Source organism: Capricornis sumatraensis, chromosome 15 (assembly GCF_032405125.1).
Source record: "Capricornis sumatraensis isolate serow.1 chromosome 15, serow.2, whole genome shotgun sequence".
NCBI lineage: Eukaryota > Metazoa > Chordata > Mammalia > Artiodactyla > Bovidae > Capricornis > Capricornis sumatraensis.
Genome location: NC_091083.1, coordinates 74,082,789 through 74,109,440, shown reverse-complemented (window position 1 = coordinate 74,109,440; position 26,652 = coordinate 74,082,789). Strand labels below are relative to the sequence as shown.

Here is a 26,652-nt window from a genome sequence, read left to right as displayed (position 1 = left end):
TGTAAAGACCACGTCTTTCTGTGTCAACAAAACTGGATAGCAGTTGAAATTAACCACAGAACTCAAGATGGGAGCAAATTATTCTTGCCTACTTAGATGAGTCTTTGAGGACCTGAATTATTCAGCAAGTTTTCTCAGTCCACAAATGTATTAGTTATTGTCAGTATAATTAAGTCAGTAGAAGAAAAGTGTTCCTATTTATTTTCCTACAGAACAAGAAAAGTTATAACAAAGGGAATATTACAGACTTACTTGAGTTTTCCTGTTTTTTTTTTTAATTGTTCAGAAGCCAAGAGCTAGAAGAGACATCAGAGAAAGACTGCAGGCAGTGATTTTTCAACCATCCTTTTGGAGAGTGGAATCTGTTTTTTAGTCATGTGAAATCTTAAGTGACATGCCAATTTATGAAATAGATTAAAATGGAGAAGCTCTGCCTTTGGTGGCTGGCAGAGGGCCAGCAGCCCTACCTGTTCAGTAACCCCACACGCTCCCTCATTACAGTGAGTCTGCAGAATCCTGAGAATGCGTTGTTTGAAAATTCGTGATTTAGTTCAACTCACCTAAGAATCAGATAATAAAAGGAAGGCGCAGAGAGTTTATTCAAGTTGTAGTCTGTTCAGACTGATGTTTGCAAGTCTTCTCTTTTAGCGCAGTGCTCTTTCATGATGAAATTTGAGTGCTCTTCCAGTTTTCTACCAGTAATGTAACAAAGGACTTCCCAAAATTTAGTGGCTTAAAAAAATAAGCCATGAAATTTAGTGATTTTTCTCATAAATCTGTACTTTGGCTAGGGTTTGCAGGGGATGACTTGTTCCTGTTCTATGATATCCAGGGTCTTAGTTGGTAGAATCCAGTTGGCTGGGGGTTGGCTGGAAGCCTCTCTCTGTTCATATAGTCTTAGGGCCTCTGCGTGTGGTTTCTCCACCTGGCCTCTTCTGACCACAGCAAGCTTGGGACACTTAGCCTTTTTACATGGAGGCTCAGGCCTCCAAGTGAAAGTTCCAAAGACTCAGACAAAGCCACAAAGCTTCTATTTGTCCTGTGCTAGAAAGTCCCAGAATGTAACTCCTCCTACATTCTATTGGTCACCTCAGGCCAACCCTGATTCCGTGCGGAAGGCACTGCACTTGGACATGAGTGTTGGGAAGTTTGGATCACTGGGCAGCCATCTTGGATGCTGCCTACACACTTTCCTTGCTTTTGGTGTGATCGTATGCATAGATTCTGATGTGGTTTAACCTTAACAGAGAAGTCATTATTTTTTTCCTTAGATCTTAGGAGCACTGTCATAAACTAGTTCTAGAAGGCCACAGAAATCTGACTTAAGACCAAAACATCACAATTACCAGGAAACTAGTTTTAGTAACCATAAGAATTTTCAAACCATTAAAATGGCCAAATGCGATCTGGCTTCCTCTGCATGGATAGTGAGTTTCTCCATCACAGGAGCGGTCTCCTTCATTTCTTCTACCACTGCAAGTGTCTGATTCTCAAGGACGCCGACGAGTTGAGAAACTTGCGTCTCCTTGAGCTTAGGGAGTAATACTATGTGCATTTCTAAGAACCAAGATTTCTTATAAATCTAATTCTTGTTTGTTTGTCTTTTCTTTTCCCCCACTTTTGGACATTTCCTTCATCTGACTGCCCATCAATATATAGAAGAAATGCTTATTCCTACTCCTATTACTTGTAAGTATCTACCTGGGGTGACTTTGCTTTGTGCCCTGTAAGGCAACCTGTAGCATGCATTTCCTGCACCAACCAAGTGTCTGTTGGTTTCTCATACTCACTTCTGTCTAAGTCATCTGTAGCCGCAGCGTTTTGATTTTGCCTCGATGTTTCCATTTGAAAATGCACTGTCACCGTTCATGTCTGTTCTGTTTCTTCCATCTTGGATCCCGCCCCCCACCCGCCCTTTCTGTTTTTGGAGCCGTGAAGGGCTGTTTCTCCTTTGTCAGTATAATTCTCTAGTTAGAAATCCTCCAGTTCCAACAAGAGGAAAACCTGATCCTCCTGTAGGATTTGCACACATAAAACAGAACCACTGATCTCAGCAACTTCAAAGCCCATTTATGTCTGCTTGGAAAACGTATAGCCCTAAGGGCTGAAAGATTAGAAAGAAATGCATTGGCTATTTCCACTATTTCAGGAAGTCTACAGGGAATCGTGGCTTTATCTAGAACCAGCTTCACAGGTGACAGAAACATCCAAGGTCTTTCTTTGGGGCTAGAATTCTCTCAGTCTAGTGTTTATCATCAGTTACATCATGTTGTCAGTGCATTTTGCTGGTAGTTATAGATGGTTGATTGTCTATAACAATTTTATTTTTATGGTTTTTCTTACTACTCAACCAGACATTTTCACAATGTGAGGGTAAAGGAGAAAAATTCCATAAATAGATCCTTGGTGATGAAGAGTTAGAAAACCACTGAATTAGTCTCACATTTCTAATAGGCATTTTCCATATTTGAAAATTCAGGTCCAGAGAAGTATGTGAAGTACATGAAATCACGCATCCGGTCATCAAGAGAGAGGGATTAAAACTCAGAATGTCTCGCTCCTTGTAAAGTGTATTTTCCATCGTTCCATGTCTTGCTCCACCTCTGGCAAGCCCAGCATTGTGAGAGAGACCATATCTGTTAGTGATCATCTGCTGAAGCCTTCACAGATGAGGAGGGAGCCAGCCCCACCATCTCTCTGCTCAGTATTTGGGTCCCTGGTCAATAGGTCCATGCAGTGAGCAGATGAGATTCTGGGATCACCACCCTGATGTTATATAGGAACCAATGAACCCCAGCCACCAGCACCAAAAGTACCAGACAGCCTGCTTCATTTGTTCATTCATTCATTTGAGAAACATGCATTGAACATGCACCTTATGACCCAGACACTGTGGATGGAGAGATGGCCAGAACTTTGAACCCTACCCTCCTGTGCAAACCTATCAGAGAGACTAGCCCAACATTCAATACTTGAAAGCTCAGCTGAGAGGTAACTACAGGTATATGTACTGTGGTATGGGGACACTTAGTTGTGTGACTGATTTTTTTAGTGGGCAGGGGATAGTTATCAGTGCTTTTAGAGATGGGTTTATCTAGGGCTGAAGAACTAAGAATTCCTAGCAGGGAAAGCAGTATGTGCGAAGACACAGAGGTATGAGACAGTATGGGGTATTGTTACCATCGTAGAAGACGTCAGAGTTCTGGGTTCAAGTTACATCTCTGTCACTCACCAGTTACATAGCCTTTAGCAAGTTTTCTGAACTTTTTCAGCCTCTTTCCTCTCAACTCTAAAATTGGGATAATAGTGCCTAGCTTGTAGGGAATGAGGAATTTTGTAAAGCGCCTTGCAAATAAATTGGCACTCCTGCAATGTAAGTTTTCTTTTGTTTCCCCTTTCAGAAACCATAAGGAGTCAGGGCTGAAGTGGTGGCCCCTGATGGTGCCTCTGGTCTTCTAGAGATTCTTACAGGATCAATGTGCTTACATTAGGTATGGGCATGCAATGCCTTCTGGGCAACTTGCCCTCTCAGTCTGTTAGCCAGTGTACATAGCACTGTCTGGAGGCCCACTTTGTACCATTCTCTGTGCTGGGCCCTGTGATGAAATCAAACACGAATGGTATGGAGGTATAGAAGACGACACACAAGTACTTGTACTTCAAGTTGCAGTGATAAGCAAGGGTCTTTGAATTAGCGCAGACTTGGAGTTCTCAGTGACAGATCCTAGGGTGTGACACTCATGCCAGCTCAGGAATGCTGCTGCTGCTGCTAAGTCGCTTCAGTCGTGTCCGACTCTGTGCGACCCCAGAGACGGCAGCCCACCAGGCTCCCCGTCCCTGGGATTCCCCAGGCAAGAACACTGGAGTGGGTTGCCATTTCCTCCTCCAATGCATGAAAGTAAAAAGTCAAAGTGAAGTTGCTTAGTCGTGTCTGACTCTTTGCGACCCCATGGACTGCAGCCTACCAGGCTCCTCCATCCATGGGATTTCCCAGGCAAGAGTGGGGCATAATTAAAGATTCAGAGGAGGAGGAGAACTGGCAAAGCAGACAGAAAGGTAAGAGGAGAACCATGGAGAACCAAGTGAAGTCCACTGCAGAAGGAAGACTTGACAGTAGAAGGGGCTGCAGAGAGATGGAAGTGGAGGGCTCGGGCATGGTCCTCGACCACCAGAAGTCACTTGTGCAGGTCCTGGGGTAGCCTTGAGGGAAGAAGCCAGCCTGCCTAGGGCCGATGAGGACGATAACTTCTTAACCGCTGGGCCCTGAAAGAGAGAAGCATGAGACCGGGCAGTTGAAGGGCCAGAAAGTCCTGGAATGTATATGTAGAGGAGCCCGTGCAGAATGGAGTGGCTGAAGATGCTGGAGGAGGGGTACCCAGAGAAAAGGAGGATCTGGAGGCTAAGTGGCGACAGGGAGCCAAGGAGGGTGTGTGTGACCGGTCTTGTGAAACCAAAGGATTGAGGGATGCATGTAGATGGTGCAGGGTGAACAGAACAGAAATGATGGACCCCCGTGGTCTCCAGATTCAAGATTGCATTCGGCCACGTCTTAGGCAGAGACCCTGCATGGGTGCTTTAAACCGTCTCTGTTCAAATTGTGGGCCACAGACCGGCGGCACTGACATCGCGCAGGAGCTTGATAGAAACACAGCACCCGGGACTTCCTGGCAGCCAGCGATGGGGACTCCTCACTCCCAAAGAAGGACTCACAGGTTCCATCCCCAGTCAGGGAACTAAGGTCCCGCACGGTGCAGCCTAAAACAAACAAGCGAAAAACGAAATGCAGCACTTACGTTCCCAGCTCAGGTCTTCTGAACTAGAACCTGCATTGCGACAAGATCCCAAGTTCATTCATGTGCACCTTTAAGTTTGAGAAGCACTGCCTTACCCAGTCTCAGCTGTCTCATCTATTAAACAGGAAAAATAATACCCTCCTCGCAGAGCTTATGGAGTCACCCCATCCCTCTAAAAGCCTCGAAATCATCCACTGAAAGAGAAAGCCTCTAACATACTTTGGCTCAACAGTGAAACTCATATTCAATCCCCAAGCTTTTGTGGAGTTCCCACTTACATGTCAGGCACTGGTCAAAGTTCTGGGATATAAGAGTTAGCTCAACAAACAAAAGTCTCTGCCCACATGAAGAGTTTTAGTGGGGGGAGACAGAGAAAAAACACCATATATAAGAAAAGCAGTATAGGTGTTATGTGATGGCCAAAAGAAGTAAGGTGAAAAACAGATCAACTGTAGAAAGAGAATGTAAAGGGTGGCTGGGAGAGGAACAGAGAAATGTGTTTTCAAAGCCGAGAGGCCCTCAATGTCTCTCCCACATTGAAAGGTCCCATACACAGGATCAAGGGTCCATAAACTTTTTCAATAAGGAATCAGTAGTAAATATTTTGGCTTTATGGACTCTCTGTTGCATCTGCTCAACTCTGATGCTGTAACATGAAAATAACCATACAGTATGTAAATATATAAGCAGGAATGTGTTCCAATAAAATTTTACTTAGAAGATTCAGAGGGTGGGCCAGATTTGTCCTGAGGGCCATAGTCTTCCTATCCCTGCTTTTGAGATAGAGAGAGAATGTAGTTCAAGATTCATCCTGTTTTATGAGCTTCTATGATGTATACTGGTGGCTCAGACAGTAAAGAATCCATCTGCAATGCAGGAGACCCAGATTCGGTCCCTGGGTCGAGAAGATCTCCTAGAGAAGGGAATGGCTATCCACTCCAGTATTCTTGACTGGAGAATTCCATGGACAGGGAAACCTGGTAGGCTACAGTCCATGGGGTTGCAAAGAGTCAGACACGACTGAGTAACTAACACTCACACGCACACACACACACACACACACACACACACACACACATACATGATGTGTTGCACCCTTGCATGGCAGCTGGACCAGCCTAGAAGGAGGCTGGTGGCTATGTTGTTTGTTGTTTTTTAGCTGGTGTGATGTGTGGGGTTCATGTAATGCTCAGGGAAAGCCTGTGAGGTATAGTTAATGTGTTGAGTCTATTTAGACATTGAGACTGAGGTTTGAGGACTTGTGTATACACACAGCCAGGATGTGGCAGAGCTTGGGTTTGAATCCAGGAGCCCATACCCCCAGGCCCGGCCCATCCTTCTCATTTAAGACTTCAGGGCGCCTGCCTGGACTGTGTGCTTGGAGGGCCCTTGGCCAGGCTGTGGGAGGGCCAGGATCTGAGTGCAGGTTTTTCTGCCTGTACATCTTCAGTTCTATGCAGGGACAGCAGTGCCTTGCTCAGGACAAGTGGCAGCTGTTCCTGGCTGGCAAGGAGGCCCTTGAGGCAATCCTGTCTTTGCTGTCCAGGGGACTTGCCATGTGGTCAGAGCTGAGGGGGCTGGGCTGCCAGATCAGTGGTAGTTGAGGGGTTAGAGTAAGAGGTAACCAAAAGGAAGTTAATGTCCCAGGTAAACAGAGCTATAGATAGAAGGCACTTTGGGATCTAGGGGCAAAAGAATCTAGAGGGGAGTCCTTCATTGCCTGGTACACATCTTAAAAACAAAAATAATGTGGGTTTGGTGTCAGACTCAGATCACAATTTAGGTCTGCCTCTTCTGTCCAGTTGTTCAGACCTTGAGCTGTCAGGGAACCACCGAGCCTCAGTTTCTTCATCTGCAAAATGGTAATAGCAACTTGCCAGCATTTTCATGAGGCATAACGAACAAGCGTTATCTGTAGAATGACTGACACAAAGTAGGTATTTTATAAAGAGCGACTGTTATTTCTCACATCCAGAGCTAACAGAAATGCTTCTCTCAAATTCCTTTTTGTCTTTCTGTTGTAACACAGCAACCAACAACCTCAGCATCTGCTTTTTAAAACGATACTAAGAGTCAGCATGTGTTCGCGGGTTAATTTACCTCAAGGCATGTGATGGGCACAGTAATTGTTTTGAACAGAGACGTTTTAGTGTAGTCGTTGTTGAAAAGGCACTAAGGTGTTTACCAGCCATTCTGACAGAGAGCACTTAACTGTTTCACTTCGCCTTGTTTGGGTATCACAGAGGAGGGTACCGCCTGGGTTGGTGTCTGTGTGCAGACACTCTGGAATGCTTGGACTTTTCACGTCCTTTCGCTTTCTCCCCATTCCAGCATGTGTATTTATTTATTTATTTTGATTGGGCTGTAATGTTATACAACAACGTGAATCAGCTCTAAGTGTGCATGTATCTTCTCCCTCTTGAGCCTCCCTCCCACCCACACCCATCCCAACCACCTAGGTCATCACAGAGCACAGAGCTGAGCTCTCTGTGCTATACAGCAGGTTCCCACTTTAAATCCTACATTTTTTCTTCAAGGTCCAGATCAAACATCAGCTCTCAGAGGAAGATGTCTCTGATTCTTTCTACCTACAGGAATGTCCCTTTTCTCCACCTCTGACTGCGTTATCATGGGCAGGAGCAAATGTGTCTTAAGGATGTTTCTTTTTCATTAGCATGTTCCCCATGGTGCCCTGACACTCACAGTGAACCCCAGTAAATGTTTGTGGAATGAATGAACGAGATGAGATTAAAAGACGTAACAGCTAAAGTCAACAGGGAGATGATCTGTTCTTAAACAAACAAACCGAAAAAGGTACCAGTTTTTAGCTGACTCCAGACCCCGTCTATTTCTTGCTTCTGTGGCTTTAAGGCAACTTTTTAAAGTCTGTTTCCTAATTTATAAACTGGGAATTAACAATGCATTCCTTAAAACTTATCTACAAATCAGAAACAGACTCACAGACTTAGAGAATGAACTTATGGTTACCGGAGGGGAAGAGAGGGGGGTTGTCAGAGAGTTTGGGATTGACATGTACACATTGCCATATGTAAAATGGATAACCAGCAAGGACCCGCTGTGTAGCACAGGAAACTCTGCTCGGTATTCCATAACAACCTAATTGGGAAAATAATTTGAAAAAAGAATAGGTACGTATATAACTGAATCACTTTGTTGTACACCGGAAACTAACACAACATTGTTAATCAGCTGTATTCCTATATAAAAATAACACTTTTTAAAAAATGCTTTCCTTACAGAAATCTTGCAAGGATTCAGTGAGACATTGTTTGGAAAATGCCTCGCCTTTAGTAGGCTTTCAGCCAAAATAAGAAACTGTCTCCTTTTTCTGAAATGCATACACCTTTTCACACCAGAGGCTGTTGCAAATCAAATATCATTGCCTCAATACATTTAAAGAGGAATTTGAAATGATGATATCAAGAGATACTCAAAAAGTATTCTATGTGATTCGTCAGTCACTTCAAATAAAAATGAAGAAAAATAGGAATAGAAGAAAACCATTTAAAGATGATAAGTATCAATTACCGAAAGCTGACAGCAAACATGTTGACAGTGAAAATAGACGGTATTACCATGAAGGCGAGTCAGAGCTGTCTGCCGTGCTACAGCTCTTCAGCCAAGGGAAGGCCTTGGTGAGAATTCTGACTCCTGGGCCCCACCGCCAACCTACTCAGTTCCTTTGAGAGTGGGAACTGGGAATCTGTTTTACACACAACTCAGATTAATATTTTGCATGCTGACTCTCCTGATCCTCACATCACCCTGATATCTTTGCTCAGGGTCCCACCTTTGCAGCTGCAGTCCCCTTTTCCTGGAATACCTACCCCCTCTCCATGCCTGGAAAATTCTAGTATCATTATCTGCTTTTGATTTTATTGAAATGTAGTTGATGTACAATGTTATGATTTCTTCTGTACAGCAAATATATATATGTGTGTGTGTGTGTGTATGTATATTCCTCTTCATTATGGCTTATCACAGGATAGTGAATATAGTTCCCTGTAGAATCTCATTGTTTACTCATCTTATGGATAATGCTCTGCCTCTGTGAATCCCAAACTCCCAGTCCGTCCCCTCCCAGCCACCCTCTCCTTGGCAACCGCAAGGCTGTTCTGTGTGTCTGTGAGTCTCTTTTGGTTTCATGGATATGTTGATTTGTATCATAGTTTAGATTCCACATGTAAGTGATACCATACGGTATTTGCCTTTCTCTTTCTGACGTCCTTTGCTTAGTGTGATCATCTCTAGGTCTATCCCTGTAGCTGCACAGAGCATCATTTCCTTCTTTTGCTGGCTGAGTAATATTCCACTGCATATATGCACCAGTCTTCCTCTTTATCCATCCATCTGTTGATGGACATTTAGGTGTGTTTCCAGGTCATGGCTCTTGTAGTGCTGCCGTGAGCATAGCAATGCATGTATCTTTTCAAATTATAGTTTTGTCTAGGTATATGCCTAGGAATGGAATTACTGGATCATATGGCAACTTTGTTTTTTGAGGAACCTCCATAGTGGCTGCATTAGTATCTTTGAAAAGGGGAAATTATTCTCTTTTTCAGGTGGCCCTCCTCAACTCCCACAGACCAGTACTAGGCTCATTCATAACTTTGCTGTGCACTCACCTTTCATTCATTCACCCATTGACTCTCCTTCATGAACCGTTCTCGGATTATACTGCCCTGGGTGTATTTGCACGTCTTTCTCTTTGTCACTCTGTTGATTATGGGAATGAACACTCACAGGTGGGTGTATGTGTGAGGTGGATAACCCGCATTTTGTTTCATCTCTCATTGACTTAGAGTATTCCATTCTTATCCATTTCCAGTTATTTTGGCATACGGTGATGGTAGGGCTTTCCGATCATCTATTTTGTAATTTTTTATTGGTTTTAGTCTAGAAAGGTACTCGCATGTCACAATTATAAATGCATAAAATTAACCAGTGCTGTTGCAACAAGACAGATATTAATGCACTGGGCTAGATTGTGTGTACAGATAGAGTTGGGTAAGGATTGCAACTCAATGGAGGCTTTATTGTTTTCTCTATTGAATTAGAGTCTAAACACATCCATCATGAGTACCAAACAGAGCAAATCTGTAAGTCAGAGCCTCTGTCTCCTTAATCAGGGGAAATACAAATGAGTGTTTCTCTTCACAGGTGGCAAAAGATGTTTATACTTGTGTCAAATTTATACTTTAAACTTTGAAACCAACCAAGTATCAGTGATGCCTTGAGACTTAGAAAGGTGTGTGATTCTACATGTTTCTATTCCGTAAACGCATTTGAACTTTATAAAGAAGGTAAAAGAGTGGGGATTCTCTGGTGATGAAGAGGAGTGACCTAGCAAAAGAGGGATGGAAAGAGAAGCTTCTGTGGACACTGTTGTGATTGCTGCTCAGATCCACCTTCAGGGATGGACTTACCCTTCAGGTGCTACAACTGCGGTCGATAGACAGTTCTTGGCTAACTGCCCTCTTTTGGATAACTTGGTCTTCAGAACTGCCTCACCTGAGGTCCTTCAATAACTGGTCAATAGCTGACTTTTACAGCATGTAAAAATCAGTCCAGTATCAGAGTTGCCTACGGGGTTGGCTTAAAATAAACCCTCACTGCAGCTACATCACCATTCAGATTCCCCTCTGCCCACTTTTTCCCCTCTCCTCCCCTGTCTACCCCTCCCCTCCCCTCCCTTCCCTTTACCTCTCTTTCCTTCCCTTCTCCTTCCCTCCTTTCCCCCTGCCCTCCCCTACCCTCTCTTCTCGTCCCCCAGATGTTGACCACCCCCCCGAAGAAGCTCCTTCTAATATATCTCCTACATGCCAGTCTCTGAAAGCCAAATTTCCAAGAGCCCAACCTATGACACCCGCATTCAGTTTGGTCACTCTCCACTGACAAGTAGATTTAAATATATATATATATATATATATATATATATATATATATATATATGGCCACCTACCACTTGAACATGCATACTTCATTGTCTGTGGACACTGTTTACAAACTGATTGGGTTACCACTTTTGTTAACCACTGATAAGTAAACTCTAAGAAGTCCTTCCTTAGGCAGTCATTCATTCATCAGCATTTGCTTCTCACCTCTGCCTGTGCTGGGCAGGAGGACTGTGGGCATCTTCCTATACTGCTTCTGCCTCAGGAAGCTCATAGTGTAGCCCAGAAGAGTGTAGTAAGATCCTGTTTCTGAATCAGCCAGAAGAGAGAATTAGGGTCAGCTAAAGAGAACTATGAGAAATGCTGGGCTGGAAGAAGCACAAGCTGAAATCAAGATTGCCGGGAGAAATATCAGTAACCTCAGATATGCAGATGACACCACCCTTATGGCAGAAAGTGAAGAGGAACTAAAACGCTTCTTGATGAAAGGGAAAGAGGAGAGCGAAAAAGTTGGCTTAAAGCTCAACATTCAGAAAATGAAGATCATGGCATCCGGTCCCATCACTTCATGGGAAATAGATGGCGAAACAGTGGAAACAATGTCAGACTTTATTTTGGGGGGGCTCCAAAATCACTGCAGATGGTGACTGCAGCCATGAAATTAAAAGACGTTTACTCCTTGGAAGGAAAGTTATGACCAACCTAGATAGCATATGCAAAAGCAGAGACATTACTTTACCAACAAAGGTCCATCTAGTCAAGGATGTGGTTTTTCCTGTGGTCATGCATGGATGTGAGAGTTGGACTGTGAAGAAAGCTGAGCGCCGAAGAATTGATGCTTTTGAACTATGGTGTTGGAGAAGACTCTTGAGAGTCCCTTGGACTATAAGGAGATCCAACCAGTCCATTCTAAAGGAGATCAGTCCTGGGTGTTCATTGGAAGGACTGATGCTAAAGCTGAAACTCCAATACTTTGGCCACCTCATGTGAAGAGTTGACTCATTGGAAAAGACTGTGATGCTGGGTGGGATTGGGGGCAGGAGGAGAAGGGGACGACAGAGGATGAGATGGCTGGATGGCGTCACTGACTCGGTGGACATGAGTCTGAGTGGACTCCGGAAGTTGGTGATGGACAGGGAGGCCTGGCGTGCTGCGATTCATGGGGTCGCAAAGAGTCGGACACGACTGAGTGACTGAACTGAACTGAACTGAAAGAGAAGTAAGTGCCCAGCCATGGTGCCCCCTTAACAATGTGTCACCAGGGCAGGAGCGGGTTTCTGTTCTGAAAGCACTTACCTTCAGCAAATATCCCCAAACTGAGAACAACTCTTGCTGCTCGGGCTGTAGCAAATATAAGATCCTGAGATGCACAAAGTGGAGAATGCCTTTCTAAGTGTTTCAGCAAAGTGCTTTTAATGGAAGGAAGTACTTTAGTTAAGCTTTGCAATGTTGATGATGATGATAATGATTGCATCTTGTGTGAGTATACAGCTTTATCTCTTCCAAAGTGCTTTCCCACTTATTACCTAGTTGTCTCTTTGGGCTTGGAGGTACTTAGCAAGATATTATTAGACAGGTTTCTGTGCTTTGTAGGAAAAAACCCTGGGCATTCTGGCTCCAGTTTCAGTTAAGTGACTTCATTCCATCTCAACCTCAGTTTCTCATCTGTAAAATGGAAGTAATAACACCTATATTTCATAACAGCTGTGATGTTTAAGTGGCATTCTTTTCATCCACAAACATTTACTGAGCAGTTCCTTTGTACTAAGCACTGAGCTAGGTGTAAATAAGTATTTTGAAAGAAATGGCTTCCCTGGTGGCTCAGACAGTAAAGAATGTCTGTAATGCAGGAAACCAGGGTTCAATCCCTGGGTTAGGAAGATCCCCTGGAGAAGGGAATGGCTACCCACTGTAGTATTCTTGCCTGCAGAATTCCATGGACGGTGGAGCCTGGCAGGCTACAGTCCATGGGGTCACAGAGTCAGACACGACTGAGCAACTAATACTTTCACTTGAAAGGAATACCCTTCTCTCAAGGAGCTTAAAACATGACTTGGACATGTTAATAGTTACAAAATAATATTGTAAATACATGAAAGAGCAGCAGTGAAACATGACAAAGGAAGGAAGTGTCTGATTTCTGCTTTGAGGAAAGATGTCATGGGCTAAAGGGCCAAATAGGGTGCTTGGTATAGAACAGAGGCAAGATGTTTTGCTGAAGAAATAACACATTCTTTCACTTTTTTCCTTTGCTCATTATCTTGAAATACACACATACACACACAACTTTTATAACCAGGTAGGTGACATGCTGGGAAAAGCTTGGACAGGGAAAAAAAAAGAGAGGAAGAAAGGGCTGGAGTAGGAAGGAGAAAGTTTGGATCCTAGTTCCACTGCTTAGTAGCTATGAGTTCTAAGCACTCAGAGCCTCAGTTTCTCATCTGTAAAATGGAAATGATAGTGCTGAAGTCATGGGGTCATCTTAACAAATTAAATGATAGAATGCACATCCTTTTTGGTTTCTGTTTCAATTGCATTTCATTAGATTGTTGTCATTTATCAAATGGTAGAGCTAAGCTAGAACAGCAGTTGCAGTGTGTCAGGAATGGGGGAAGATAATGTTTTATTAACTTCAAGCATAAGTTGCGTGAAAGAAGAACTTGCCAGATAGAATGAAGGTAGGGCAGTTGTAGCTGGTGATTCTTAAACTTCCAGAACTTCTCCTCCGAGCAGTCGCATAGGACACACCCCCTTCCTGGTTTCTGTCTCTGCTGATTTCAGTGAGAGCTCAGAGTCAATGAATGATTCTGGCAAATCCCACAAAGGGAGACAATGTCATTTGAGCACAAGAAGATTTCATGGACCAGAAGGCAGAGAAAAGGCTGGGTTTAAAAGTAGAAGGGCTTCCATATTTCTGAATACAGGGGCAGGAGGACAGGTTTGTCCTGTGTGGTGTGGCTGTGAAAACCTGCCTTAAATGAGGCATGGTTCTCTGAACGTGGAAGGGGCTATTCTACTCGGGGCAGTGTCGGGAATGTTGCCTCTTTCCTGGGAACAGGGCTCAGATGAATTGGTGTGTGTTTCAAAAGAACAGCCACACAAGGAGGGGACCACAGCCACAACCTAAAAAGAAAGATTAGAGAACCGATTCCACTGTTCTCGGGTGGGGCCTAGGCATTTTAAGGTTCTCCAGGTTCTTCTGATCTAAAACCTTTGTTGAGAACCACTCGTGGGAGAGTTTGAGAAGCCAGGATCGTGAAATATAGGCATTTCTTGGTCTGGCCACCTAACCCAGAACCTCCGATGAAAATTTAGCCCTGCAAGATTATCAAACAGATACAGCTTTGGTTAAAATGTTGGAACCTGAGTGTGGAGGGCAGGGTCCATAGAAGGTAGATGGCTATTTGATAGCACCATTTCCTTTCTATAGGTATTGAGGTAGACAGTCCTTATGCTGTTCATAATTGTGTATAGACCATTTAATGAATGGCGAAACACCTCAGGCACATTTAAAAATAGTATTTAATATCTCTTAGCAATTACTGCTCATAGTGGTGTTGGTGGAATAAAGACCCCTCAGCCACGATCAATCTCCTAAGAAATGTTTGTTCATAAGCATTATGAACAATGAAACCTTCATTAATGAAACCTCAAGAAGCTCAGTACGTCTTATGAAATCTTTCTTATCAGAATAAAAGAGTGTTGGATGAGCTTCTTTCTGGAACAATCTTATAGTTTCTTGGTTTAAGTTTTTATTGTAAATAGTTGATTTACAAGGTTCTGTTAGTTTCAGGTGTAGAGCAAAGTGATTTGGTTATGCATATATAAATATATATCCTTTTTTTCACATTCTCTTCCATTATAGGTTATTACACAATATTGAATATAGTCCCTTGTGCTGTACAGTGGGTCCTTGTTGGTTATCTATTTTATATACAATAGCGTGTGTATTTTAATCCCAAACTCCTACTTTATCCTTCCTCCTGTTTGGTAACTTTAAGTTTGTCTTCTGTGTCTGTGAGTCTGTTTCATGTTTTATAAGTAAGTTCATTTCTGGAACAATTTTTCCTTCCAGTGGCTTAGAACCACTGTGCAGAACATTCTGAAAAAGTGGGCATATTACAGCCGCTCATGTTTTTTAAGAGGAAATATTGAAAGATTAATCTGACCAATACCCTGTTTTTACTGGGAGGATTTTGTTTTTGTAAAGAGTGAAAATATGGTTTTATTAAGGTTATCAGCCAAATTGAGCCTCAGGATTAAAGAAGGCTTGTTTTGTTTTGGAAAACAGCTTGGCAACAATGCACTTTCCTAGAAATGGAGAAAAGCCAAGAATGCCTATACTTTATTTTACTTTGTTTTTGCTTCCCTGTACCATTTATTATTTGGACATCTACTGATGAGAGCAAGAACTTCTGGTGAAAAATCTAAGTTTAGATATGGTTGATGTGGGATTTCATACATTCTTTTATACAGTAAACCTACCGTGAAAATGTAGGATCTAAGGTTTTTCCAGGAGGTCCATGGCTGATGCAAAGTGTATCCATCCACTGTATTGCCAGGCAGGTGTCCTCCAGCCATCCAGTCTGGGGACAGTTTACTGAATAAATCCTGCTTCCGTAATCTCATCTCCCACTCCTTAAGGATTTTAAGCAGCCTGAGCTCTGAAGAGTGAAGAGAATAGTACTTGAAACCAAGGAGCAGCATTGTATTAAAAGAACATGGATTCCATTTGCATTTGAACCCTGGACTCCTACTGTCTAACCTAACTTCTCCAAGCCTCTGTTTCCACATCTTATAAAAGGGGAATAGCAAGACCAAATTTGGAGGGTTTCTGTGAGAATTTATCAGGATTACACATGCAGCATCTGTTCTGTGTCTAGTACATTAGAAGGTGCTCAGCTCATTTTGTGTATTTTGTTTAATATTAATGTGTGCATTGTATAAAGTACTTTCCTGTAGGTATCTCTTGAGATTTTTTTTTTAGTCTCTTCAGTGAGGAAGTATCATTTTAAGTATAAGGAAATGAAGGCTCACCATAGTGACCAGGGCACAGACTATAGGAAGAAAGAAATCTCTGAAACAGAGAGTTGCCAGTCACTAGTGCTGTGATCTTATCATGGCTTGGGAAGCAGGTATGACAATAATTCTGAAGAATTTATATGGCAGCAAAACTGATAAGAGTTACACCCTCTCAGACCAGGTAGGATAAGCGATGAGTAAGTCAGTCATCACTTATCCCATCAAAGTTGGTCCCTACCTGAAAGTTTATAACACATTGTTCCAAATTGTAATGAGGTTGGGGGACATCCCTTTCAATACACTCACTGCATAAAAGGGGCAAGAATCAAACAGGAACAAGATTGATCATCTGTTTACAATTTTATGACGTTTTATAATCTGCTTTGGAGAAATACGGACAGAGATTAAAGAGGGATAGGATTAGGATTGCTTTATGACTTTTTAAAAATAGGTCTCTTGAGTCCCACTTCTAAGAGCAAACTTTTGTCTCTTAAGATGGTCTTGTTTAGAGTGTCTTATAAATAGGGCTGTGCCATGGAGGGGATTTTATTCACATTCAACTCTGCCAGACATAGAGAAATAATTTTATTTAAAAATGTACCCAGACGATTATGATAGTTAACATGACAACAGGTGTCACGTTTCATTTTCTGAACAGTTAAGGTTTGAAGGCTTCCCCCCCCTCCCTTCTTTCTTTAAGAATTAATGTACAATAGCATTTTACAATCAGCTTGTTTGTGTCTGTAAGAAATCCTGATGGGTTTTGATTGGGCTTGCATTGAATCTGTAGATCAGTCTGGTAAGATCTGTCATCTTAACAATATTGAGTTGTCTGGCCCAGGAACATGGTGTCTATTCATTTGCATGGGTCTACTTCAATGTCTGTAATCACCCTCTTATCGATTTTGGCATGCAGGCCCCATGCATATTTTGGTAGACATATACCTGAATGTTCCATGTGTGTGTGTGTGCAGTTATAAATGGTACTGTTCTTTTTATTTCACATTCTAACTGGTCACTGTTAAGTATAAATTAGACTGACTTTTGTATATAAAAAATAAATGTACATGGAAACAAACCAAAAAAAGAAAAGAGAGGTCTTGGGTGGAGAAATAGTAACTTACTTCACATACACAAGGCCATTGCATGAAAAGATGGAGGAGGCTAACCCAGACCAGGTACTTAGCCAAGTGTTAGTTCCCATCTGTCTTGCCTTCTTATGTTCTGTGTTGCTCAAAAAAAGCCAGGCAGTATTAAGAGGATTTTGGAGCTTGAAACTGTGTAATAGTTAAGACCTTACAATTTAGTTCTAAGCAGACCTGGGTTTGGGTCTTGCTCTGCCATATACAAGCTGTGTAGTTCTGAGCATGTTTCTCACCCTTTCTGGTCTTCCTTTTCCTACACTGTAATATGGGGCTGATACAAGAAAGGTGGTAACCTGACCAGGGCTCAGTGCCTGGCACCTAGCAAATGCTCAGTGAGCTTTAGCTATTCTCCTTACTTTGGTTGTTAAGTTCCCGGAGGAAGATGCTGGAGGAGTGTAAAGAACTTCCTAACAATGCTTTTCCCACAGAACCAGTTGAATGTGAGGTAGTGAGGCTCCCATCACCAGACAATGGACCACCCCCTCTGTAGGATGCCACAGGGGAAGTCAGGCTTCCCCTCCTGAGAGCTTTCCCCTGTGTTGAGGGACTTCTGTACCATCATCACCCTCCACCGTCTCTCATGGTAGCATTAGAAGCAAGTGGTAGCCATTCCAGGTCTCCCTGGAGTCATGTAAGACGGGGGTCCCCAACCTCCAGGAGCTAATGCCTGATGATCTGAGGCGAAGCTGATGTACTAATAATAGAAATAAAGTGCAGAATAAATGTAATGCACTTGAATCATCCCGAAACCATCTCCTCTCATCCATGGAAAAATTATCTTCCACGAAACTGGTCCCTGGTGCCAAAAAGGTTGGGGACCACTGCCCTAAGACTCTTGGCCCGCAGACACAAAGAGCTTGGAGCAGTAGACAGGAATGGTACCTGGGAAAAAGGCAAACACAGACCGCACGTATCTTTCCATCAGCTGCAGTTTATGACTGCACATTAAACTCCATTGCTTTCTTTCGGCGGCTGGTGTTGAGACCCGTCATCTCCAGCCTGGTGCCATCCATTCTGGCTTTCCCCAGGAGCACAGACAGACCAGCCGCCTTTCTAGTGTACACTAATTAATTTATCTCATGCTTGTGATTTTACGGCGCATAAGTGCTGGAGCATTTCTGTTTATTCTTCTCCCCACAAAGAACCTCACATTGCATAAAGACCATGAATCTCCATGGCAAACGCCGGCTGTTTGGAGCTCAGGAACAGCCCACCGGCTGCCTGTCATCTTGCCGGCACTGCCTCTTGCAACCCCAGGAACAGCTCCATTCATTTATCCTTAATGACATTTTGACGTTTCAATCAGTTCATCAGATGTTCCTTGTGCAAGACTTCTCCCACACGGCCAGGCCAGGGTGCTCGGCCGCTCTTAATGCATAATGCATGAGGCCAGCGCGCTGCTCAGTGAAGTGGACCTCTGATGGACCGATACATCTGCTGTGCACAAACTGTGTGTTCCTAACAGCCCTGGCTCCCCAGGTGACCCACACCACTGCTTCCAGAGCCATTTTCTCTATGTTTCCAGCTGGCTGAGCTCGGAGAAAGCTGGTCAGCTCAAGGAAGGATGTGCTGGTTCAGAAACATACCAGCACCAGTGCTGTTGGGTGTGGGGGCAGCAAGAGTGTGCCAAAGCCCTGCCTCACTCGAGGATTTAGAGTAGCTTAGATTCCACTGATTCAGGTGGAAGACACACCTATGACATCTAACATCTGAAGCTAACATCTCGAATTTCATTAAACTGGTGCTACTTAAAAATAATGATCATAAAGACTTTCTCATAACAGTAATGGATATCAAAGAAGAAAGGAAAATTATCCTTAATACCTTCAGTCTAACACATCAGCTTAGACATACTTTCTCATAGTCATAATCACAGTGTAGATACAGTTTTATTTTCCAGTTTTTTTTTTAACTTAATGTAATCCAGTTAGCACTTTCCTATGTGGTGACATAGTTATCATTTTTAATGGTGCCCCATCATTTTAATAGCTGCATAATATTCCATGCAGGGATGCACCATAATTCTCTGAATGGGCCCCCTATTGTTAGACATTTATGAGGCTGTAAGTGATCATTTTCTGTCCAAGAGAAGAATCTGAGGAGGCTGCGAAAGAGAGAGCAGGACTCTTCAGGCTGAAGAAATGAGGGTCAGATCCCACCTGGTCCCTTTACCTGTTTTAGGAGTTGAGGATTAACTCCGTGAGCCTCAGATTCCTCATCTCTGAAACAGAAGAAATAATCACCACTTTGTAGTGTTACTGTATGTGAGGATTACAGGTGGTTTCAAGGTACCTTAGCACATGGTGTGAGTGAAGTGAAGTGAAGTGAAGTGAAGTCACTCAGTCGTGTCTGACTCTTTGCGACCCCATAGACTGTAGCCTGCCAAACTCCTCCACCCATGGGATTTTCCAGGCAAGAATAGTGGAGTGGGTTGCCATTTCCTTCTCCAGGGGATCTTCCCGACCCAGGGATCGAACCCTGATCTCCCGCACCACAGGCAGATTCTTTACTGTCTGAGCCACCGGGGAAGCCCTCGCGGTAGCACCTGCTGCTGCGGCTGCTGCTGAGCCGCTTCAGTCGTGTCCGACTCTGTGCAACCCCAGAGATGGCAGCCCACCAGGCTCCCTGACCCTGGGATTCTCCAGGCAAGAACACTGGAGTGGGTTGCCATTTCCTTCTCCAATGTATGAAAATGAAAAGTGAAAATGAAGTCGCTCAGTCGTGCCTGACTCTTAGCAACCCCTTGGACTGCAGCCCACCAGGCTTCTCTGTCCATGGGATTTTCCAGGCAAGAGTGCTGGAGTGGGGTGCCATTGCCTTCTCCGGTAGCACATGCTAGTACTGACTAAATGTGAAGCTATTATGTCCATAGCTGTTCGTTCACCAGGGGATTTCAATCGGGGTCAGGGCAGGTCCGCCTACCCTACACTCCCCTCCCCTCAGGGACACTGGGCAATGTCTAGATGTATTTTTTTAACTTTTTATTTTTTATTGGATATAGCTGATTAACATGGTGTGATAGTTTCAGGTGGGAAGCAAAGGGATTCAGCGACGCATATACATGTATCCATTCTCCCCAAACCCCCCTCCCCATCAGGGCTGCCACCTAACATTGAGCAGAGTCCCATGTGCTAGACCATTCACATAAAGCAATGTGTGCCTGCCCATCCCAAACTCCCTAACGATTCCTTTCCCCTGTCCTCCCTGGCAACTGGAAGTTCTTTCTCTAAGTCTCTCTCTCTTTGTTTTGTCAGTTTATTTGTATCATTTCTTTTTAGATTCCACATGTAATATATGTCATATGATATTTATCCTTCTCTGTCTGACTGACTTCACTCAGTATGACAATCTCTAGGTCCATGTTGCTGCAAATGGTGTTATTTCTTTCTTTTTAATGTCCCTGAGTAATATTCCACCGTGTGTATGTATCACATTTTCTTCTTTATCCATTCCTCTTTCAATGGACATTTTGGTCGCTTCCACGTCTTGGGTACTGTACACAGTGCTGTAATGAACACTGGGGTGTATATATCCGTTCAGATCATGGTTTTGTCTGGATACATGCCCAGGAGTAGGATTGCAGGGTCATATGGTAGCTGTACTTTTGGTTTTTTAAGGAACCTCCATGCTGTTCTCCATAGTGGCTGTACGGTTTAACATTCCCACCAACAGTGTAGGAGGTAAACATGTTTGACTGTCACACCTGGGGGTGGGAGAAGCTACTAGAATCTCTTGGGTGGAAGCTAAGGATGCAACTGGATATCTGCAGTGTACAGCACAGCCCCCTCAGCAAAGCATCATCCTGCCCAAAAGTCAGCAGGCATGGTTGAGAACCAACCCCCAGCATCCATCATTTTCCAGTATTATCTACATAATATATTTTCCTTTTTTACTATTATTTTATTGGGATAAAATCCCAGGAAAACGGGAATGCTCAGCTAAAGGGTATATTATGCTTATTGGCAGTTTTAGGAGACCTGAGATGGGGGTGGGTGATGGAAAGAAGGTTTCAGGTGACTGATGGTGAAAAGACAGCCAATAAAGGGCATGTGTTCCCCCAGTGGGCAGGAGATGACACCCCACAGACACAGAGTTCTCCAAGATAGTCCCAGCATCTCCTAGAAAGTTGGAAATGCACATTTTCAGGCCTTACCTCATACTCACCAAATCAGAAACCCCAAGAGTAGAGCCCAACCATCCCTGTATTAACATGCTTCCGAGGTGATTCTAATGCACTCTCAGGTTTGTGAGTCACCGCCATGCACCACTTGTAGCAAAAGGCCACCTTATAGAAGAGCAAGTAGATCCCTGGGTCAGGAAGATCCCCTGGAAAAGGGAATGGCTACCCACTGCCATATTCTTGCCTGGAGAATACCGTGGACAGAGGAGCCTGGCTGCATACAGTCCATGGGATTGCATAGAGTCAGATACAGCTGAGTGAGTAACAGTTTCACTTCAAGGAAGAAGGAATGCAGATGACCAGTATGAAGAAGGAGGAGAAAAAGAACCAGCATTTGCTGAGTGTCCATTACAAGTCAAGACTATGCTTAGGAATTAACACATTATTTCTAATCATCCTAGAAACTCTGTGAACTGGAGCTTATCAAAAATATTCCTACACATGAGTCTCACGGAGATGAAGACACAGTCATGCTCTGGTTCAAGCCAATCTAACCTGGGGCCAAAGTGCATGGTATTTCCACAGCACCAAGAGTAGAGGGGTGTTCACCTAGCCCAGGGGTTTGGAGCTCAGTGACCTGAGACCATTCAGGAAGTTCCCACTATCTGAGCCATAGATCCTGTCCTCACTTTCCTTCGAAGCATTGATTTCCTTCCCATTGCTTGCTGCTGCTGCTGCTGCTGCTGCTGCTGCTGCTGCTAAGTCGCTTCAGTCATGTCCGACTCTGTGCGACCCCATAGACGGCAGCCCCCCAGGCTCCCATTGCTTAGTATTTAACAAGCACTTATATGGAGCTTCTTTGGTAGGTGACAGATCCTATTGTAAGGACTTTAATATTTGTAAGTCAGCATCTATTGCAAATGGTTGTTGTGAGAATTCACTATATTATTCCTATTTACCAGATGAGGAAACCTGAGTTACAAAGAGGCTAAGTCATTGTCCAAGGCCACATAGCCAGTCAGTTGATGGAGCCAGCATTGGACCCATGTGGTCTGGCTTCAGAGCTTGGAGATGCTGTTCCCACTAGGCTCTGCTTCAGGATCTGAGGGGTAGGGTGCCCAGATGCCCAACAAGAGGAGAGCCTTGCATCTGTCTTAGGCCTTCTGCTGTGCTGGTTCCCTTTCCAGCTCCAGGGGATGGTCAGATTGGGCCTGACTGTGTCCTCAATAGAAAGAGAGCCCATCCAGGGGAAGACAGAGAGGCAGATGCAGGCTGGTGAGAGAAGCAGGGGCAGACGGGTGGAGGCACAGACACCGAGAGCAAGAGAGATGGAGGTGACAGTGGCGGTGCCCAAGGTCCCTTGACCCTTTGAACTGTGGTAGTATGTGCTACTGTTGCTACGGTAACTTTGCCACTCTGGTAGAAGCATGGAGAAGCCCCAAGCAAGGATGGTGAGAGTAGGAAAGAAAGAAAGATAGCCCTAAGTTGTATCAAACTCTTGCAATCCCATGAACTGTAGCCTGCCAGGATCCTCTGTCCATAGGATTCTCCAGGCAAGAATGCTGGAGTAGGTTGCCATTTCCTTCTCCAGGGGAACTTCCCAACCCAGGAACTGAACCCAGGTCTCCCACATTCCAGGCAGATGCTTTACCAACTGAGCGATGATGGAATTAGGAGAGGGAGGACCCACCAGTTATTTTTCCAGGTTTGGTACCCAGCAGAGGTAATGAGCAGACAGAATGTGTAGGGCCTCAAGGATGTGAGTGGGTATGAAAGTGAGCTTTCTGGCTGCATATATCTGCTTATCCATGTCAATGTGTGTTTGCCTGGAGAGGAGAGGAGCTGGCTGGTAAAGCTTGGGTAAAAGGATATACACGCATGGGTCCTTAGCTGAGTGAGACATAACAAGGAATCTTAGAGGACTTTCAGGAGCCTGACTGCCTGGGTTTAAATCCCAGCTCCATCTCTTAAAGCCTGGGTGGCTCACCCTTTCATCTGTAAAATGGAATTAGTAATACTATTAATCTTCCAGAGTTATTAGGAGGATTAAATAAGTTAATTATGTTTGTAATAGCCTTAAATAATGCCTAGAAAGTGAGCCAATGCGGGTTGTGAAAGAATTCACAGGTTTTTGTTCACTTTCCAAGAGAGGAAAAGGGTCAGTCACACAGAGCTGAATGACTGAGTTTCAAAGGGCATGGTGTAGAAAAGAGGGGGTGGTCCATAGCTGTATCTGGGCTGACCGTTCTTCAATAGGATGTGGTTTTTCTGAGAATCTAATTTCTTCAGTTATTTTGCAGTCCTCAGGTATCTGAAAGAGACTGGATAGTGGACCTTGAGAGGCACTGCTCTATTTTGAACAATGTTAGATGGGTTTGCAGAAAGAAATAAGTGCTATTTGTATGTTCATTAAATAAATACAGTAAACTTAGGATTTATCGTTTCCTGGTTAGTATATTCATTTCCTAGGATTGCCATAATAAGGTACCACAAACTGGGTGGCTTAAAACAACAAAATGTATTCTCTCACAGATCTGGAGGCTGGAAGTCCAAAATCAAGGAGTCTGTGGGGTCATGCTCCCCTTGAGATTCTGAGTAGACACTTTCTTGCCGCTTCCTCATTTCTAACAGAGGCTGTAAACTCTTCAGTGTCCCTCGACTTGCAGTCACCTCGTTCCATTCTCTGCCTCTGGCATTACACGGCCCCCTCCTTGTGTATCTCTAGCTAAATTCCCCTCTCCTTGTAAGAACAGTAGTCATACTGTATTAGAGCCACCTTAACTGGTTTACATCTGTAAGGAGCCTATTTCCAAGCCTGCATTGGCCACCAATTTTTCTTGTAGAAAACTTGAGATAAATTGTAAGCATTCTCATTTTTCTTGTATTATAGATATTTTAGTAGGATTTGGGGAGAAGTTTTAGAAACCACCATCTCATTAAGGAAATACTTCATTATTTTAACTTGAGGTTGCTGAGAATGGATATGAATGAACAAAACAAATGATACTAAATTGACTTTTTTCCTGTTGTATTAGTAAAATATTTCTAAAGTTGTAAAATATCTAATTCTATAAAGATGCAGTAAAATTTTTGAGATGATAAAAATAAAAAGACCCTATTTCCAAATAAGGTCACATTCACAGAATATGAAAGTCCTAACCTCTGGCATGGGGCTTCAGTATATCTTTTAGGGCAGCGGGTCCCAGTATTTTTTGCACCAGGGAATGGTTTCATGGAAGACAGTTTGTCCAGGGATTCAGGTAGAGGGAATGGTTTGGGGAATGATTCAAGCGCGTGGCTGTGAAGTGGAAGTGAAGTGCACTTCATTTTTCTTACTATTACATCAGCTTCACCTCAGATCACCAGGCATTAGATCTGGGAGACTGGGGACCCTTGTTTTAGGGGAACACAATTTAACTGGAAACTGTCATTTTAAAAGCATCAGTTCTTGTAGTGGTTGTTAGATGCCAGTTCCCCCCACCCACCCCCGTAGTGACAACAGTACCAGAAAGCGGCAGTGGTGTATCCTTGGTAACTCACTGAGAGACCTGGAGACCTGGAGATGGCATCCAGCTGTCATAACTCCTGGCCATGGTCCTTCTATGGGGTAGGGACTCTTCATTAATTCCCATCTGCTGGAGACCTTGTTCTCAAGAATAGGGATATCAAACTTCATTATGCATTAGGATTGCTTGGAGTGTATATTACTCATCTAGAGTTTCTGATTCAGTTGGTCAGGGATGAGGCCAGAGAAATTGTATTTCTAGTATCTGCCCAGGTAGAGCTGATGATGCTGGTCCGGAGACTACTTGGAGAACCACTGTTCCACATTGGTGGTGCTTAAGCTTGGTGGCACATTACAACCACCTAGGGAGCTTCTAGAAACCCAGATGGCCAGGCTGCACCCCAGACCAATTAAATTAGGATCTCATCAGTAATTTTAAAGCTCCCCAAATGATCTGTGCAGCCAAGGCTGAGAAGCACGGCTCCAGAATACATCAAAGAATGTTGTTAGAGAAAAGCCATTCTTCAGGGTATCTATTTTAGAGGATTTGTATTTAATAAATAATGAGCCCATTTAAATCAACCATGGCTGTGTGCTGTATTTAAAATTTACCAGAGAGCACTTATTGAGTGCTTACTGTGTACCGTGCACTGGGGGCAATGCTTTGGTAAGTACTACACACCATTTAAATCTTCACAAACACCCTCGCTTCCTGGGGCACGCTGAGGCTACCTGCAGTTCTGCAGGCAGGAGGAAACTGACATGCAAAGGACTGAGTAACTTGTAAGAGCTCACACAGCAAGTCTGAGATGGAGCCAGGTTTTGATGCCAGGCTGTCTGGCACCAAAGCTGATGTTAACTGCTGTGCCTTCCTGCCTTCTGAGAGAAGAGGAAGTGGTGTGTTCACCTTTTAATCCTGCAGTTTTCCATATCCTCGTTTACACTGTCAGCTCTGCTGTGAGGTAGCCCAGCTTCTGCCTCAGTTACAGTCATTCTGAGTTAGTGGGATTTGGATGAATGAGGTTTTGCCGTATTCAACGAGGACTGGAATTGTTACCATGGATGGAATTTGCGCTTCTGATTTTGTCCCAAAAGGAGGAGTGGAGGAAAGTTAAAACAGGTGTCCTGAGCTGGCAGGCAGAAAGCAGGATAGGGCCCTGTGACTTCTGCCAACATGCCACATGCCTTGGCTAAGCACCCCCTCTGTCTGGGCCTCAGTTTCTTTTATAAAATGAGAGAATGATGTAGTTCCTTTCCAGTTCTGACGTGTAAATTTAATTAGATATTCAATCATGTCAGCACAGAAACATCCAGGCTTCACAGAGTACAACACCGGCTTTTAATAGGAGGAGAGTTTCAGCAGTTTTCTTTGTCTGCCTCCTGCGGGTGGAGATCTCTCTGGCTCCAGGTTCCAGGCTTTGTGTTTAAAGTCTGTCCAGAGATGCCAGTAGATGGTGGGTCAAGGAAAGCCCTATGGGAAGGGAAAGAGAGCCTGGTCAGTGTCTCCCCTGGAGAGTGGGCATGACTCTTCACATCCAGGGAAGAGCCCTGTGGAATTCCAGCACCCTCTCTCACTTGGCAGGGTTCTCCTGTTCTCCGTTGACACGCGCAGGATTTTGCAGGATCCAGATGCTGGAATCACTTATCACCTCTTTTCCAGATAGTTTCTCAGTCTCTACTTGAATTCCTCCAATAATGGGGAGCTCATTACTTCCAAAAGCTTACACAGAGCATGAGTCTTGTCTGGCTTTTCACATCATGGTATCCTGTGCTAACAGCCACTGGTACAAAGCAGGTGCTCATTAAGTATTTTTTTCAACAAATTAATATGCACAGAGAAATAAACTACTACCTTTGAGGAGGAGATGATGATTTCTAAGAGCAGCGGGCCTTTGAGTTGGTCCCTAAAAGGTGAAGAGAAAGTAGCCGAAGAAGAAAACATGGAAACGTCAGTGCAGGCATTAGGCTCTTCTGAAGGAGACCCAAGCAGTTCTACTTTATTCTGTCTTATTTATTGATGTGTTTTGGCCTGCACTGGGTCTTTGTTGCTTTGCAAGGACTTTCTCTGGTTGCGGCAAGCAGGGGCCACTCTTGGTTGCAGTGTGTGGCTTTCGCTGTGGTGGCTTCTCTTGCTGCGGGAGCACAGGCTCTC

The 26,652-nt window shown here is 43.9% G+C and overlaps 1 protein-coding gene across 1 annotated transcript in view; it reads left to right on the top strand.

Moving 5' to 3' along the window:
- The window catches only part of PTPRT (protein tyrosine phosphatase receptor type T), an 815,678-nt gene that overhangs the window by 658,381 nt on the left and 130,645 nt on the right, over positions 1 to 26,652 (top strand). The window contains exon 15 of the mRNA XM_068986822.1: positions 1,660 to 1,689. Coding sequence (XP_068842923.1) covers positions 1,660 to 1,689 — 30 coding nt within the window. The remainder of the gene's footprint in view (positions 1 to 1,659; positions 1,690 to 26,652) is intronic.